This window comes from Lepidochelys kempii, chromosome 6, assembly GCF_965140265.1.
Source record: "Lepidochelys kempii isolate rLepKem1 chromosome 6, rLepKem1.hap2, whole genome shotgun sequence".
Taxonomy (NCBI): Eukaryota; Metazoa; Chordata; order Testudines; family Cheloniidae; genus Lepidochelys; species Lepidochelys kempii.
The window spans coordinates 11068499-11085841 of NC_133261.1; the positions used below are offsets into that span (position 1 = coordinate 11068499).

Here is a 17343-nt window from a genome sequence, read left to right on the forward strand (position 1 = left end):
CAATGAAAATGGCCAATGTGTGCTTGAGCTTTGCGCCTCTTGTGTGTGCTGATAGTCTCAGATACCTATTTTGCTGGCAGTAGCAGCCTCAGTGTCACATGGAGGCACCCTCACTCTGGACACTGGCATCAGCTTGACCTCATCCTGATCCATCACAGAAACATTTGTGATGTACTGCATGCTCGATCAATGCATAGCACTAATTGCAACACTGACCATGCCCTTGTTGCCTCAGCTTTACTAACATGAAGGACTCTGACACTTAAGCAAAGTTTCAACACGCTCTTGAGCGTATGTCTGAAAATGATCAACATGATTCCCCTGTTTCTGACACCTTGTGGGAAAGTTTCAAGAATAAGACACTGGCTACTGCAAAGATGTCTTTGGAACAACAAAGAAAAAATAACCTGACTGGTCTGCAGCATCTGAACATCTGCTGCTCCCATTCATAGAAAAGAAAAAGCAAGCTTGCCTAACTTTACTTCAACAACTATCTAAGTCCAGATCTCTTAAGTTCAAAGAAGGTAAGCCTGCAGTCCAGAAAGCCACTAGAGAATGTGCCCAGGATAGGGTGACCAGATAGCAAGTGTAAAAAATCAGGACGGGGGTGGTGGGTAATAAGTGCCTATATAAGAAAAAGCCCCAAAAATCGGGACTGTCCCTATAAAATCAGGACATCTGGTCACCCTAGCCCAGGAGTATTGGCAAGACCTGTGCAAAAAGATTCAGACCTGTTTTGAAAGAGGGGACCTTTGTGGTACCTATGATGGAATCAAAGAGGCACTTAGTCCAATTTGTAAAAAGTCTGCAAACCTGAAAGTGAAAGATGGTATCATCCGGACTGACAGGCAAGAACAACTTGACCAATGGACTGAGCATTACAAAGAATGCTACTCAAAGGATGTTATTATCTGTGATACTGCCTTAGCAGCTTTCAAGGTTCCTGCCCCACTCTGAACTTTAGGGTACAGATGTGGGGACCTGCATGAAAACCTCCTAAGCTTACTTTTACCAGCTTAGGTTAAAACTTCGCCAAGGTGCAAACTATTTTACCCTTTGCCGTTGGACTTCCACTGCCACCACCAAATGTTTATCCGGGTTTATTTTATTAGGAAAGCATTGTTTGGAAACATCTTTCCCCCCCAAATCTTCCCAACCCTGGCACCCCACTTCCTGTGGAAGGTTTGGTAAAAATCCTCACCAATTTGCATAGGTGACCACAGACCCAAACCCTTGGATCTTAAGAACAATAAAAAAAAGCATTCAGTTCTTGAAAAGAAGAATTTTAATAGAAGAAACAGTAAAATAGAAGTAACAATAAAAAGAATCACCTCTGTAAAATCAGGATGGTGAATACCTTACAGGGTAATTAGATTCAAAACATAGATAATCCCTCTAGGCAAAACCTTAAGTTAAAAAAGACACACAAACAGGAATATCCATTCTATTCAGCAGAGCTTAATTTCTCAACCATTTAAAGAAATCATAATCTAACGCATCTCTAGCTATATTACTTACTAAGTTCTAAGACTCCATTACTGATCTGTCCCCGGCAAAAGCATCACACAGACAGACTCTTTGTCTCTCCCTCCCTTCAGCTTTTTAAAGTATCTTGTCTCCTCATTGGTCATTTTGGTCAGGTGCCAGCGACGTTATCCTAGCTTCTTAACTCTTTACAGGTGAAAGGGTTTTTCCTCTGGCCAGGAGGGATTTTAAAGGTGTTTACCCTTCCCTTTATATTTATGACAGCTGCCATTCCCCAGCTGCCAACGATGCAGGAGCTGGACCAAACACCAGCTCTCAAAGATTTAGAGAAAGCTATCAAAGAGATTGCGTTTGGGGAAAGTAGCAGGCAATGATCAGATACCTCCAGAGCTCCTAAAGGTAGGGGGAGAAAACTTGTGAGCGACATCCACGCACTTGGGAAGAAAGCCACATACGCCAGGATCTGAAAGATGCAAACATCATTTCTTTATACAGAAATAAACTGCTACTGCAACAACTACTGAAGGATATCTCTGCTTAACACGGTCAGCAAGGTGCTTGCAGGGGTCCTGCTGAAAGGATTCCAAGTTCTTGCTGAGAGAATTCACCCTGAGAGACAGTGTGTATTACAGCTGGAGACTTTATGACTGACATGTCCTTCACAATGCGCTTGTTGCAAGAAAAAAGCTGTGAACAATAGGCACCTCTCTATGTAGTGTTCATTGACCTACAAAAGGCCTTTGACATGGTTAGAAGGAATGGCATGTATAAGATCCTGTCGAAAATTGGCTGTTCACAAAAAGTGCTCTCCCTATATAAGGAGGTCCATGAGGGAATGAAGGCAACCATCCAGTATGAAATTGAAACATCATCTGAATTTAGCATTGATACTGGCATGAAGCAAGACTGCGCTTTAGTGCCCACTGGCTTTGGCATCTTCTTCTCTATTCTTCTTAAATATGCTTTTGGAGACAATCCATCTGGCGTAGTAATTGAATCAAGGATTGTTCAACATCAGATGATTTCAGAACAAAAGGCATGTCATCCCGCTCACTATTCAGGATCTGCTCTTTGCAGATGACATTACATTCATCTCTAATTCACCTGATGAACTGCAGATCATGATGAATAAGTTCTCTGACACATGTATCAAGTTCAGCATGGTAATCAATATCAAGAAAACAGTTGTCATGTCGCAGGGCATCAACATCCCACCTAAAATCTAGGTCAGTAATGAAGCTCTGGACAGCCTGGATCACTTCTGCTATCTTGGCTCAACTGTAACCAGCTCACTTTGCCAATTCTCGCATCGAGTTCCCTATCAAGGCTAAGTCTCTGTCACCTTTGGCAAACTTACCTCACATGTCTGGAACAAGAAGCTCCTAACCGTGAAGTCTGTTTATCAGGCTTGTGTCTTCAGTACCCTCCTTTACAGCTGTGAAAGCTGGGTCACATAATCTAAGCCGGACCGGAAATTGAACAGCTTCCACCTTTGCTGTCTTAGAAAAATCCTTGGCGTCACTAGCGACCAATGGATCACTAACAAAAAGATCCTTGAGAGAGCTGGCCTATAGTCTATGCAGACTATACTGGACACGTGGAGCATAAGCCTCAAGATCATCTGCTAAAGGCCGTGTTCTGTGTCCAATTCAAGAACTGCCCATGATGCAGAGGAAGGCCAAATCTCCTCCGATACAGTGACAAGGTCAGGCATGGTCTCAAGAAATTCAGCATTCCCACTGACAAATGGGAGAACCCTGCCCACTCAGTCTGGAGAAGCTAGGTCAAGGCTGGTGCAGTCATTGCAGACAGCCATCAGAGAGCCCAGGCTGAGGCCCACAGGTGAGCCAGGAAGAAGAGTGTACTTCAACCTCCATCTGGTGAGTGGATCTATAACCACTGTGGGAAGGTCTGCTACTTGCATATTGGGCTCTTCTCCTACACTGCTGTCAAGCATCATTGACTGACTGACATTTCCTTTCATCTGTCAAGATGTTGGACAGCCATTTGTTACTGTTTGGGCTGGAGCCCAGACTCTGAGACCCAGCAAGGTGGGAGGGTCCTGGGTAGGTTGACCTGGGCTCTAAGACTCACTGCCACAGGGTTGTTTTTGGTTTTTATTGCAGTGTAGATGTATTGTCACTCTCCCTGCCTCTCCCCAGCTCCGGGGCTGGAAAGGCAGAGAGGTGCGGCACTCGTCCCCACCCTCATAACAGGGGAAAGAGTAGCTGAGCTCTCTGTCTCTCCAACAGCCAGACTGGGAGGCTCTTTTCAGTTTTGCTCTCAAGTTCAGTGAAATTGATGAGAACCTTCCAGAGGCAAGGTTAGGTGGATGAGGTAATATATTTATTGGACCACTTTCTGTTGGTGAGAGAGACAAGTTTTCAAGCTCACACAGAGCTCTTCAGGCAGATAGCAAGGGAGCTGAAAAATTCCATGTAGGGTCTCCTGAAACAGAGAATATTCTTGAAATCCCACCCTGTGGCTTTAGGTGGCTTTGACTTTTCGTCCTGGTTCAGGATTGATTTTCTTTTCTTTTTTTAAATGCAAGATTTTGCAGGAAGAGAGATCCGTTTCCCAGCCAGTTGTAATCATGATGGAGAAAAGGGCAGTCAGTTATGATAAAAAAAGGAATTTTCGGGCTGCGGCTGCATGAGAACTTTGGTTTTGTGGGTCTGAGTTTATTTTTAGTTAAAAGGTGTTACAAAAAAGATGACATGCTCCAGGACAAATTTCTTAGCTTTCCCATTTAAAAAAAAATATTTTGTTAACTGATGAACAGGCTTACGCCTGATTTTATGGTCCTGATCCAAAGTGCATTGAATCTTCCCATTGATTCCACTTCCACCCCACCCATGTAGAAGGTCCAGCCACAGGCATGTGAACCTCTTAAATTGCACTTATTTCCTATTTTGAGGAATTAAGTTACAAATAGATCTTCTGCTGGGCCCTTCTGCACAGAGGTGACTTTCAAGCCACATAAAAACTCAACCAAGTCTTAACTACTGATAATATATGATTATCAGAGAGACAAGGTAGGTGAGGTAATATCTTGCATTAGAACAACTGGCTACAACAACATTGCAAATAATATACGATCTAGTATATTGTTCAATATACAATATACTTTTGTACCCCAGCAAAAGTTAATCTTGTGCTTGAAAAACAGCAAAATACAAATCAATGCAATGCTTTTGTAAATGAAAGAAGAGGGTCAGAAAGAGAGAGAGCTAGATACTGTGGAAACTGCAGATAAGTAAATCAGAAAGCCCAGAGCTGGTTGGCGAAACTGTGGTACCATCAAAATTGAAAGGCTTTGTGAAATCAGGTTGATTAAGCTGGAATTTCATCTTGAAAAATGGGAGGAAATATTCAGGCATTTTCAGAATGAAACCTTTTGATTTTTTTATTTGAAATGACTTTGTTTTGAATTTTTAAAATTTTTATATTATAGTGTGTGTGTGTGTGTGTGTATATATATTATAATATAACACAATTTAAAAAATGTTGAAATTGAAATGTCTGACCCAAAATAATTTTTTTTCAGAATTTCCCTTTGCAGAGAACTTTGAAATGTTTGGATTTTGTTCTGATTCAGAACAAAGAATTTCAAAATTCTTCGCAAAGCAGAACGTCCATCCTCTGCATAGTTCTAACAGATGCACTCATATACCATGGTGAGAAGTGGCTATATAGACTCATAGGCTCTGTCTACACTACAGATGCTACAGTACACAGCTACTGCACTGTAGCTATGCCAGCATAGGGTAGACTCTTCCTATAAAGACCGGTGTTTTTCCATCTCTAGTTAATTCACCCCTCTGAGAGGTGGTAACTCGGTCGATGGAAGAATTCTTCTGTTGACCTAGCAGTTTCTACAAAAAGGTTTAGGTTCGCTTAACTATCTCTCTCAGGGGTGTGGATTCTTCACATCCCTGAGTGATATAGCTAGGTCAACCTAAGTTTTAGGTGTGGGCCAGGCTCCATTGTGCTTAGTGCTGCAAAAATGCACAACCATCGAAATTGGGGCCCTGTCACACCAGGCACTGCATAGGTACACAGTGACCAAGTTTTGGGCCCTGACACGTCACATATTCAAGAACAGTCCCTGTTTTGAAGATCTTACAATCTAAATAGAAAAAGTTGAACAATTAACTGACTTGACCAAGGTGTCACAGGGAGTCTGTGGCAAAGGGCAGAGTTGAACATGAGTCTGCTGAACACCATGTTAGTGCCTTCAGCCTCAAAGCCACCTTTCCACTTTGCAAGTAATGACAAATACCTCCTCCATCATCCATCCCCATCCGCTGGCCAATGTAGCTGAGATGATGCTGGGAGAACTTTATTTCAGACATGTCAGACACTTCCGGTAAAATGTACAACATTCTTACTGTTTGTCTAGGTTTATGATGACATCCGCAAATTCATTGAAAATGTACTCGGAAACTCCAGATTTCAGAATTCTCCTATTCCAGCGATGGATGTTCTCCTCTTTGCATTATGCACTGTATGTCACCACAATATCCATATAAGTGCAGAAACCATGAGCAAGATCGAAAAAATAGCCAAAAAGGTTGACTTGCAGGAAGGCAAATTCGCAAACTTGAAAGAACCAAGAAAAAGGTAATATCTATCTAACTCCCTATATATGTAATTTTATTTGCTTGAACTCTGCCTGTGGTTTTAAAGGTAACACATTCACTTCCCTTTAAATGCTATGCACTGACATATTTGCAAAGCACACAGCTCGGAAAGTAGGAGAGTTAATTATTTATGGGTTTTCATTATATATAATAGGGGCTTACCGTGGGATCACCCTCTTCAGGGTTAACCCTAGGGTGACAATTACTATAATGTATTATTTGTACTGCAGTAACAGCTGGAAACTGTGATACCAACCAGCAAGACCAAATATCGAGGCTGCTGTGTGGCACGTAATGAGAGTCCTAGCTCTCCTCTAATGCTAATCAGATGGAAACAGACTAGCCAACAGAGCTGACAGCCTTAAAGTCAATGGGAGCAGAGGATTTATGCTTCCAAGGAACAGGTCTCCAGTTGGCTGCTAGTGGTACTACCTCCAGATGGGTGAGAGCTCTGGCAGGGCTGCCCCATCTGCATGAAGACGTGAATGATTGACAGAAAAGATCCCAAACCTCAGTTTTCTGTGATAGTCTTAAGGTGCAGGAGTCTTTAACCTGTGGTTTGTAGAATGCCCATTGAATCTGAAAAGATGGATATACAGGTGTGAGAGGAGGAACATCTGCCAGCTTTCAAGCTACTGCAATCTTATTATCAGAAAACAGAATTTGCAACGCAGGACAAAAAGTCAACATCTTGAAAATTTTCATGCAATGAAAAGTTCTGAACAATTTCTATTTGGAAATGTCACAATGGAAAATGTTGACATTTTCTGATTGAAACAAAATGTTTTAACAATGTGAGATGACATTTTTCATTTTAAAAAGTCAAGTTTCAATAAAATGTTCTTTTTAAATTAACATTTTGACTTTAAATGACATTTCAAGTGCAAATGTTAATTTAAAGCAAAGTGGGTTTTAAATTTTCAAGGAGTATGATGCTAAACCCCTATTATAACAGGAAACATTGGAACAGGGGCACTCGAATACAGATTTTCCACATCTTAGGTGAATGCCTTAACCACCAGGCTATAGAATCATTCTTTCTTGTGTGCATGATCTGGCCCAGTGACTGTTCAAGTATTTTATACAAAGCTTCTAATAGAGAGCGTCATCACAGAATTGCCTAGCAGTTAGGGCACTCACCGGGGAGCCCTTCCAGAGTGTGGATTCAAAGCTGGGTCTCCTACATCGCAGATGAGTGCCCTCACAACTGGACTAATGGTTATAAAAGAGGCAGCACATCCTTCTCTGATCATTTTGAGAAACTAGTCCTTGAAAATGCCTGGAAACTGTTTTGGGTTGAGCACCATGTTTCATTTGACCCAAAATGGACTTTTTGGATTCGTTGACATTTTTCTGAATTTTTGGATTTGGTTCAGCATGAACCAGAGTTTTTTTTTCCTACAATATTTTGCAACAAAAATATCAATTATTCATCACCGCTCAGAAAAACCTTGGGCCTATTTGTACAACTGGATGCAATGTCTTCACTCTGCTGTCCAGTCAGTCATCCAGATCGCAGTTGAAACTCAAACTCATCAAGAACTGCACAGACATAACTGTGGATTCAGGGTTTGTCTGAATACAAGGAATTTTTTGTTTGTTTAACATTTTGCATCCCTGTCATTGCAGGAAGTGTGTTTCAGCTCTGAAGCATGTTTGCATCCAAAGCTCCAAAGACCGTAATAGCATGTGCTGGATCTGGCTGCTTCCTTTGATGTATGCAGCTCAAACGGAACCATTGGAAAATGCAGAGTACCCTTTAACTTCACAACACATGCAGTCCCTGCCCTTCGCTCAGCTGAGGCAGGATAAAGACAAGCAAACGTGAGTCTACAAGAGAAATATTCCGTAGAAGAATGTTGTAGTTCTTTCGTCTAGCAAATTTTAATATAGCTATTTGTGGTATAACTTGGAAGCACTTTGCTTGCTGGCTCCAAATGAAGTAGTAAAACTGAAGACTGTGTGGGCTAGTGGTTAGAGCAACTGGTGTGTGTCCCAGAGGACCTGGACTTCTATTCCTGCCCATGCCACTGGTTTGCTGGGAGGCTTTGGGCAAATCATTTCACCTCCTCATGCCTCAGTTCCTCCATCTGTAACATGGGGGTGAAGATGTGGCCCCTCTTGGCAAAGTGCTTTGATTCATAGATTCCGAGGCCAGAAAAGACAACTGTGATCATGTAATCTGACTCTGGTATAACAGAGGCCACAGGACTTCCCTGAATTAATTCCTATTTGAACTAGGGCAGATCATTTAGAAAACCTTCTAATTTTGATTTAAAAATTGTCAGTGACTGGAGAATCTACTACAACCTTTGGTAAATTGTTCCAAAAGTTAATTACTCTCACTGTTAAACATTTACACCTTATTTCCAGTCAGAGATCTACAGATGAAAAGTGCTATGTAAGAGCTAGGGAGTATTATCTGGGTTTCTTCGGTATTTATATTTTTCATGAATTTATTTAATTAATGGATTTTCAGAGGTAGCTGCACCGTGGTTCAGGCTGGGTGGTAGAGTTCAGATTAACAGGAAAAAACAAACACAAATTCTAAACTTTGAGCACTATTTGAATTTTTCATGGTGAACTGATGAATAATGTATTGACACAGAGAATAATGAGAGAAAAATCTCATCCCTTTTGGTGAATTGTCTCATTTTCTTTTGAGTTCAGCAGTGTTACAGCAGAATCATTTCACAGATGCATAGGCCAAGTGCAAGTCAGATGTGCCAGTCATGAATGTCATGAAGTCATAAGGCTTATGAAGTCACTGTTAAGATTTTGTGCTGAATGGGGGGAGTGTCTATGTTATGAATTTTCTGATTTTAGATTTTAAAGCTGAAATATAGGAAACTAAATTTGCCAATTTGATAGCTGTCATAGGCAATATTGGAGTGGAATTTAATTAGGATAATCCTTTTTATTGAGCCCAGGACGTGTTAGCTTACTAATTTTGAGAAATTGGAGAGGGTTCATTATAGGAGAATTATGGAAGGATTATAAAGGCCTTGTAGTGAGAGATTCCAGGAGCTCAATCTATTTAATTTAATAAAGAGAAGGTTACAAGATGACAGTCTATAAATATCTGCCTGGTATCAGCAATTTGATGATAGAGGGCTTTTCAGTCTAGCAGACAAAGGAATAACAAGATCCAATGGCTGGACGATGAAGCTAGACAAATTCAGACTAGAAATAGCATACGTTTTGAATAGTGAGGGTAGTTAATCATTGCACCGACACCTGAAGTGGAGCGCCCACAGGGGGACACATTTCAGAGAACCTCAGTTATTGTACAGGGTGAGTAACCTTCTCTTCTTTTCAGGTCTGCTTTTACCTTAGACAGTGTTTCTCAGAGCTGGACAAGTAGTTATTCTTAACCAATCCACAAATTGATGAATTCACCAAGAACCACTTCAGTGTATAATCAGTAGTTTTATAGATGTTCAGATGTAACATTCTAGGCATGTACAAAACACAACATATTTTCTTACAAGTGACTGACATAAACAGCATTGAGTTCAAGCAGCTATAGCACACAACAGTACAAATCACCATCCATCCTGAAGAGGCCAAAAACATCGCCAGTCTAAGTTTTATTTTCCTTTGCAAATCAGTGTAAAGCAAAGGTATTGAAGAGAGAATTACTTATCCTTATGCCTTGGATACCAGCTCCTTGGGCCAAAACTATAATGATAGTGTATTTTAAAAAAATAAACCACTCCACCACATCAAATGCTTTCCCAAATGCAGACTTTTATTAACATAGAGCTCTATCCCACCTGTACAGGAAAGTTCTGGAGATGGTAAAAGCCCATCAGACCTTCATCGGGAGCTGCGCTTCTCTGGCAGAGAAAGTCATGGAGATGCTTGCCCTGAAGAATTTTTGTAGAGAGCCTGTTCCTCAGATACCTGTGCCCCTGCAGCTTCTCTTGAACAACGTGTACCAGCGGATCACCAATCGCCTAGCAGAGCGTTGCAAAATAGACGTAAGGCTAACAGACAACAAGCACATTAATGGGGCCACCTCCCATTAATCTTTATTTCCTAAGCCATATTTTCTAGATGGTCAGAAAATCTTTGTTTTTCCTACGGAAAATGTAAATTAAAACAAAATAAAGGTAGGGGTCAAATATTGGGGGACAGGGATCTAAGGGACACTAGAATTGAATCTGGGAATTGTTGTAGGGAAGTGAGTGGTGGAGAGAGGATGGGCAGGGAGGGGGGAACTTAGTGTGTTGCACTTAAATACTAGACCTGAAAATTTAGACAAAAACAAGAAAAAAATTAATCTAGTCAAAATTCTTAGCAGAAAATTTGACTTTTCATCGGAAAAACAAAAACCCAAATATTGATTTTTTTCCCTCCAGAAATCAGCAACTGAGCCCCCAACACTTAACAAAAAAAAAAAAAGGAGCCAAAATCCTATGTTCCCTCTAAGCTGTGCGGCCACGCAGCAGTCTATTAAGCTCTGCACAAGCACTCAGGGTTACAGATCCCTCTCCCTCAGCCCCGAACCTGCTGCAGCCAGGGGAGAGGTGCCTCTCCACCCCAGCCCAGGTGCTGCTGCAGGGAGAGAGAGCTGCGGGGAGCTTTCTCTCTCTCTCTCTGCCATAGTTCTGCGGAAGCCTGCACCCAAAACCCCTCATCCCCAGCCCCACCTCAGAGCTGCACCCCTGCCGCATCACAACCCTCTGCCCCAGCCCTGAGCCCCTCATCCCCAGACCCACCCCAGAGCCCTCACCCCCATCTGGAGCCCTCACCCCAACCCATTGCCCCAGCCCTGAGCTCCCTCTCACACCCCAAACTCCTTATCCCCAGCCCCACCCCAAAGCCTGCACACCCAGCCAGAGACCTCACCCCCATGCACCCGTTGCCCCAGCCCTGAGCCCCCTCCCGCACTCCTTACCTCTCAGCTCCATCCCATCACATGAATTTTGTCATGTGCACCAATATGGGGGTGTTGTGTCACACATCAATGTTGTGTCACACATCATCTCCATATTGGTGCACATAACAAAATTCATTCTGCACATGCATGGGAAAAATTAGAGGGTACACCGCACAACCGATTTTGTGTGTGTTGATTTTTACAAAAAATTGGAATATTTTCATAAAAGCAGACACCTTTGGTGAAAATTTCATTTAGTCAAAAACCCAATTTTCTATTGGAAAAAAATGCTGAAGGAAAACTTTTGAGCAGCCCTAGTAATTTTCTGCAAGGCCTTGGCAAGATGCTTTGCTTCGGTTTCGTTGCTTGTTTCCCAACCCAAGCCTTTCCACCACAGCTTGTCTAACTGAATAGCATTGGGCTCAATCCCCACCCTTGAACTTAATCAGCTTTAAGTCTAGAGGTGCTGTCACACCAGTGTAATGAGAATTTGTCCATTGGTTTCAGTGGGAGCTGGATCAGGACACATGGTAAATATTTGGGCATGGAGAGTGTGATCCTTAGGTGTGGCTTAGCCATGCGGGGTGCAGGACCTGCAAAGTCTGGGAGGATAAAGGTGACTAGGGCTCACTGAAAATTTTCTGTCAAAACTGCTTTTCAAGAAAGTTTGGGTTTTCAACAAAACTTTGTTTTGTGTTTTTATGCTTTTAGTGTAAAAATTTTGATTCTTCATAGAAGAAACAAATATCCAAAAATCAAAACTGTTTTGGTTTTTTCTTTCTTTGGACAAAAAGTTGAAGTCCTCTGTGGAAAAGAAATGTAATTTTTGATGAGCTCTAAAGTTGACCCATTTCCATGTTGTGCACTCTTTCTGTCCTTTCAGGAAAATGATGTCAATCCAGTTTTGGGGGACATGGCCAGAAGGACAAAGATTTGGCTTGGTGCTAGGTGAGTAGTCTACACTGAGACTTCTCAACAAGGTAGTGAAGAAACAGAAAGGAGCCACCACCATCACGGAGAGAAGCAGGAGGAGGTCATGGTGTCCTGCTGCCCAGATAACACCATGGAGCAGGTGTGGCCTAGTGGGCAATTTCCTGAAAGGCCCCAGCACTTAGAAGTTCCCAGGACTGCTCCAGGGGCTAATTAGTTGCAACTCCATACGAATTTTAGACCTGGTACTGGGCATGCAGGTGTCCCTGGGGGCCAACAGAACTTTGATCCACAGATCCATGTGAGGAGCGCCCACTGCTGGAGAAGAATGGGGCCAGGAGGTGGGGATTCAGGCAGGGCCAGGGTCTGATCCTGACAGCCCTCTGCTTCCTCGTGTCTGAATGTGGTCCTACACTGCTACGAGGTGTGACCTGAGACATCCCATAATGCGTAGCACTTGCTGGCCCCTGCTTGTAATACTCTGAGCTCTCCCTAGTTGGAGTAGAGGATCAAGGCTGTTTGGAGCTGTGTGTAACTTAGTGCTTAACTAGGCCCTGAATGACTCACATTGGGCCCTCACAGAGAGGCACTGAGTTACCTCTGACCCCAACTGACCTCTGTCTGTCTCAGGTACTTATCTGGTCTCCACTGCCTTAATATCTGGGCACCTCACAGTCTTTAATGGGTTTATCCTCCCTGCTCTCCTCGCGATCAGGGAAGATTTCGATGGGAGTCAGGTGTCCAGATGCTGCTTTTGAAACTCCACTAGGTGCCCATCTGCATCTCTAGGCTCTGAGATACCTTTGAGGGTCTGAGTCTGCATCACTTTTGAAAGTGCGACTTCAGTATCCTCAGTCATTTAGGCGCTTTTGGAAATTTTACCCTAAGGCAAGTCACCTTCAGTGTCATGCCAACTAGTTCCAGTTAAACCTTGGGCCCAGTGGGATTTCACGATTAGCTGGCATAATGCTTAACACAGCTGCTCCTTGTCCACATTGATCACAGAGCCAGCCGACTGGTTAAATATCGTGTCTAAGCTCTGTTAGATTTCCTGTGTAGTTTCTGCTGTTGAAAACTAAGAACCCGCCAATATTCACACATTGGATTTAATTCTCCCCTGCCTTGTGCCTTGTTGTTTACACCTGTGCCAGGTAGGTGTCAATCCTACCAGGTCAGAAGAGCCGAATCTGACAGCCATGCTACACAACTCCACCAGGTCCGTGGCAATGGAGAATCAGGCTCTGTTTAGGGTAGTTTACCGCTCAGAGGAGACAGAAAGCTGTGTGGCTAAGGCACTGGCCCAGGTTCTTGTCAGCTGTGAGGCTTTTGACCACTGATGGTTAGAACAGGGGCAAATCTGCAGTGTAGACGAGGTCTAGGGCTCAGGAGGTCTGGGGTCAGTTCCCATCTCTGCAATAGACTCCTTGAGTGATTTGGGCAAGTCACTTAGTCTCTCTGGGCCCCACCTCCCCATCTGTAACCTGTGGATAATAATTCTTCCTTTGTCTGTTTAGACAGTGAGTTCTTTAAGGCAGGAACTGTCTCTCGCTGTGTGTCTGTGCAACACCCTGTGTGTCAGGGCCCTGATCTTAGTCACAGTGTGTCTGTTCAGCTCCTGGAGCGAGGAGGCCCTGATCTTTGTCACTGTGTGTCTGTGCAGTGCTTGGCTAATATGCTAATAGTCCCATATTTTGCTTGCTTTGAAATATTTTAAAGTTAAAATGCCACAAATTATTGAAGAGCCAAGTTTTCAATGCTATTTCCCTTGCTGTATCCACAGACGTCAGTCAGGAAATGCAGAGGATGCTCTGCAGCCAAAGGAGTTGGAGGATGTTCTGCAGTGTCTTAATTTAATATTCACTTTGGTCAACAATTGCTTGAAACACCCAAAGAAAATACCATTCAGCCCAATGATGATGTTACTGCAGATTTTGGAATTGTTCTCTGGAACAGCAGATCTATTGCAAACCAAAAGGGTAAAATGAACATTTCAAGCTATTTATGAGGATTTTTCTGTAAATGTTCCAAGGTTTCTTTCAGGACGCTCATACCCTCGTTAGCAGCCATGAACTTTGCTGTGCCAAAAATGTCCATTAGTGAAACCATGAATTGTCACCGAGGTGTTACATGTGACCTGGCAGAGAACCCTCATAAGCCTTCTCAAAAGAACTGCTCAGAGTAGGCTAACTGAAAGCCTTGCAAACATGTCAGAAACCTCCAGAGCCTTGTCTACACCAGGGTGAACCAGTGGTAGCAATGGTGGAATCTTGTTACACAATTTCCGAGTGTGCCCTCAGTGGACCAGGTCCTCCTCTGGTGTAAATTGCCACAACTTCCATTGACTCCAGTGGAACTACAGACCATTGACACCAGCTGGGGATCTGGCCCCATTGCCTGCAGTGGAGCTGTGGCTGATTTACGTCATCTAGAGATCAGGCAGCTCTGCCAACCTGTTCCAACAAATCCCTCCATCATTTAGTACAGTGCACTGAACACAATGAAAGCTACTGTAGTAAATGATGGACTGCTAAACACTGAGGGTGGGGTGGGGATTAAAGATAATGTAGGTATGGCCCAAGAGCTAAACAAATACTTTGCCTCCATTTTTAGTAAGTGTAATGAGGGCCTTGGGGACAGTGGCAGGGTAGCTAATGGGAATGAGAATTTGGAAGTAGAAATTACCACATCCGAGGTGGAAGCCAAACTCAGACAGTTTAATGTGTCCAAATTTTGTGGCCCCAGATAATCTCCATCCAAGACTATTGAAGAAACCGGCACATGAAATTGCAAGCCCAATAGCAAGGATTTTTAATGAATTCATAAACCCAGGGGTCGTACCCAGTGACTGGAGAACAGAAAATACAGTTCTCCAGTCATTGGATACGACCCCTGAGTGTATGGATTCATTAAAAATCCTTGCCATTGGGTTTGCAATTTCAGTCCCACTTCTCCTTTCCTTGTTTTCTTTTTATTTATACGGTTAAAGAATTTTTTTCTTTTCCTTTGTCAGGTCCAATTCTGCTTGGCTTTTGGCAGTTTTCATTTCTTCCCTTTCTGATTTCCAAGAGGTAGCTTTCCTTGTAGGCTTTCTGCTTTCCATTCCTTATAGGCTTTCTTCTTTCTCTTAACCTGTTTAAGATGCTTGTTCATCCAGTGTGGTCTGTTACATTTCCTATGATTTCCCCCCTTTCCTTGGGATGCAGACTTCAATTACTTTAAGTCAAAGTTGCAGAAACTTATTCCAGGCCTCCTCTACATTCAGATCCTTGAGTTCTTCAGTCCAATCCACTTCCCCAGGATGGGCAGGGATGGAGTCCATAGCCTCTGTTTGCCAAAAGCTGGGAATGAGCGATAGGGGATGGATCACTTGACGATTACCTGTTCTGTTCATTCCCTCTGGGGCACTTGGCATTGGCCACTGTCAGAAGACAGGATTCTGGGCTAGATGGACCTTTGGTCTGACCCAGTATGGCCATTCTTATGTTCTCTAATTCCCTTAGTTTTTTAAGGTTTTCCCTTTTGAAATCAAGGACTCTAGTTGCAGACGTATTTTTGTTTATCCTTCGTTTAGTTTAAGCTTAGTTTAGTTCATGATCTCTCGAAAAAGGGGTATCCCCTACAACCAACAGTATGAGATCCTCACTACTTACCAATACTAAATCTAAAATGGCATCCCCTCTTGTTGCGTTGGTGACTATTTGGTGATGAAATCTGTCAGCTATCACCATTATTAGTGGCACTTGTCCTTCATCTGGAAATTAAAGCCTCCCATAATCAAACAATGCTCAGTAGCATTTATTTAATCACAACTATTAAAAAGGTCTCAATCCATATCCAGATCGGATCCTAAGGTTCTATAGCAGACCCCAAGCACTAACCCAGTGGAGCCTCTGTTACCTTTCTTCCCCAAACTGATTTTGACCCAAACAGATTCTGTTTTATCCATGCAATGATTTCCAGTTTCTTTACAGTCTGCCTTGTCATTCACATGCAATTCTGTTCCACCACCTGTACGTTTATTACTGTCTTTCCTGAACAACACATACCCTTCTATACCTGTACTCCAGTTATTCCACCAATTTCTATACCTGTACTCCAGTTATTCCACCAATTTCCATCATTTCCACCAATTATTCCAATAATGTTTTCATTATTCCTGTAACCCTTCTGCCAGGCCAAGTTGATAGCAGCAAGGGCCGGGTTCAGTACACAGGGGTTCCCTCTCACCAAAGCAAATGCAAAACTGGCTCGAGCCCCCACCCAGTGACCTGGAAAAATCTTACACACCCCCTGGGCACCTCAAAGAGGCAATACTTCCCCTCTCGCAAGCACAGAGTCTCGGTGTAGCAGAGAATCTTTAATAACATGAGGTAAACGACATCAGCATTAAATTGGGGAAACACCACAACTAGTGTTTACTAACCAAACCATGAGCAAAGACCCACCCCAATAAATTGGGCCACGTCCTTTCCCTCGGGTTCTTGAGTCCCACAACCCAAACGTCTCTTGAGTCCAGCAATCCACAAATCACCTAAAGTCCAAAAAGTCCAGCCCCAAAGTTCAAAAGTTCATCTGCAGAGTGTTACTCCCCAGTCTGGGTAAAAATGTGCCTGGCGTAGGGGGGGAAGAAGTAAGGGGCACCTCACGTGACCTGAAGCCGACTGCCCCACAGGGCTCCACCCTGGTCACCATCTCACGAACGCTCTGCCAGCCTATCCACAAACAGCACCACTGCACTCTAAATCTTCAGGCTCCCCACTACTTGACACAGTGCTCAGTGATTTTAGCTCATAGTAGTGGGAGCCTTAGTGCTGGTGCACCATAAGGCCAAAGTGAATTCAGCACAGTACCTGTAGCAAGATTCTTAATAGACCCAAAATTAGCTCTGACATTCCACAGAGACAGAGGTGCAACTGGTGTTTCAGGCCCTCACAAAGGCACCCACACCACCAGGTACTAATACCTATCTCAAACCTCTCTCAATTCACAGAGTTTTGGAACCCATGTCCCTTACCTAGCGAGTGCTGCTTAGTTGATGGTGAGTCCCTCCATCATAACAAAAGACTAAGTACAGTTCCACTGTCCTTGATTCCCATAATCAGGGTAATAACAATTTATTCTTCCTGCCCCAGTAACAGAGACACTGGGGATCCCACAGCAGCCAAAGTGACCATTTGGGCAGCTATGGCCTCATTCTAGGCGGCGTGGGTGTGCCTATGCAAATGAGATCAGCCCCTGAAGTTCTTTTCCACAACTTGCCACACCTCACCACCAGATGTCAGGGGGGAGCTCATCCTGACTCTGCTTACACTCCGATAATATTTGGTTTCGCTTCCTGCACTGTAGTTCCAGTTCCTCCATTTTTGTTACCCAGGCTCTTTGCATTGGAGTATAGACATG

At 43.2% G+C, this 17343-nt stretch overlaps 1 protein-coding gene across 1 annotated transcript in view; it reads left to right on the forward strand.

Annotated features, from left to right (window-relative positions):
• LOC140913638 (E3 ubiquitin-protein ligase rnf213-alpha-like) overlaps window positions 1–17343 on the forward strand; it is a 174755-nt gene that overhangs the window by 50679 nt on the left and 106733 nt on the right. Inside the window, exons 12-16 of the mRNA XM_073350368.1 lie at window positions 5888–6108; window positions 7758–7952; window positions 9913–10111; window positions 11897–11961; window positions 13724–13919. Of these exons, the coding sequence (XP_073206469.1) occupies window positions 5888–6108; window positions 7758–7952; window positions 9913–10111; window positions 11897–11961; window positions 13724–13919 (876 nt within the window). The remainder of the gene's footprint in view (window positions 1–5887; window positions 6109–7757; window positions 7953–9912; window positions 10112–11896; window positions 11962–13723; window positions 13920–17343) is intronic.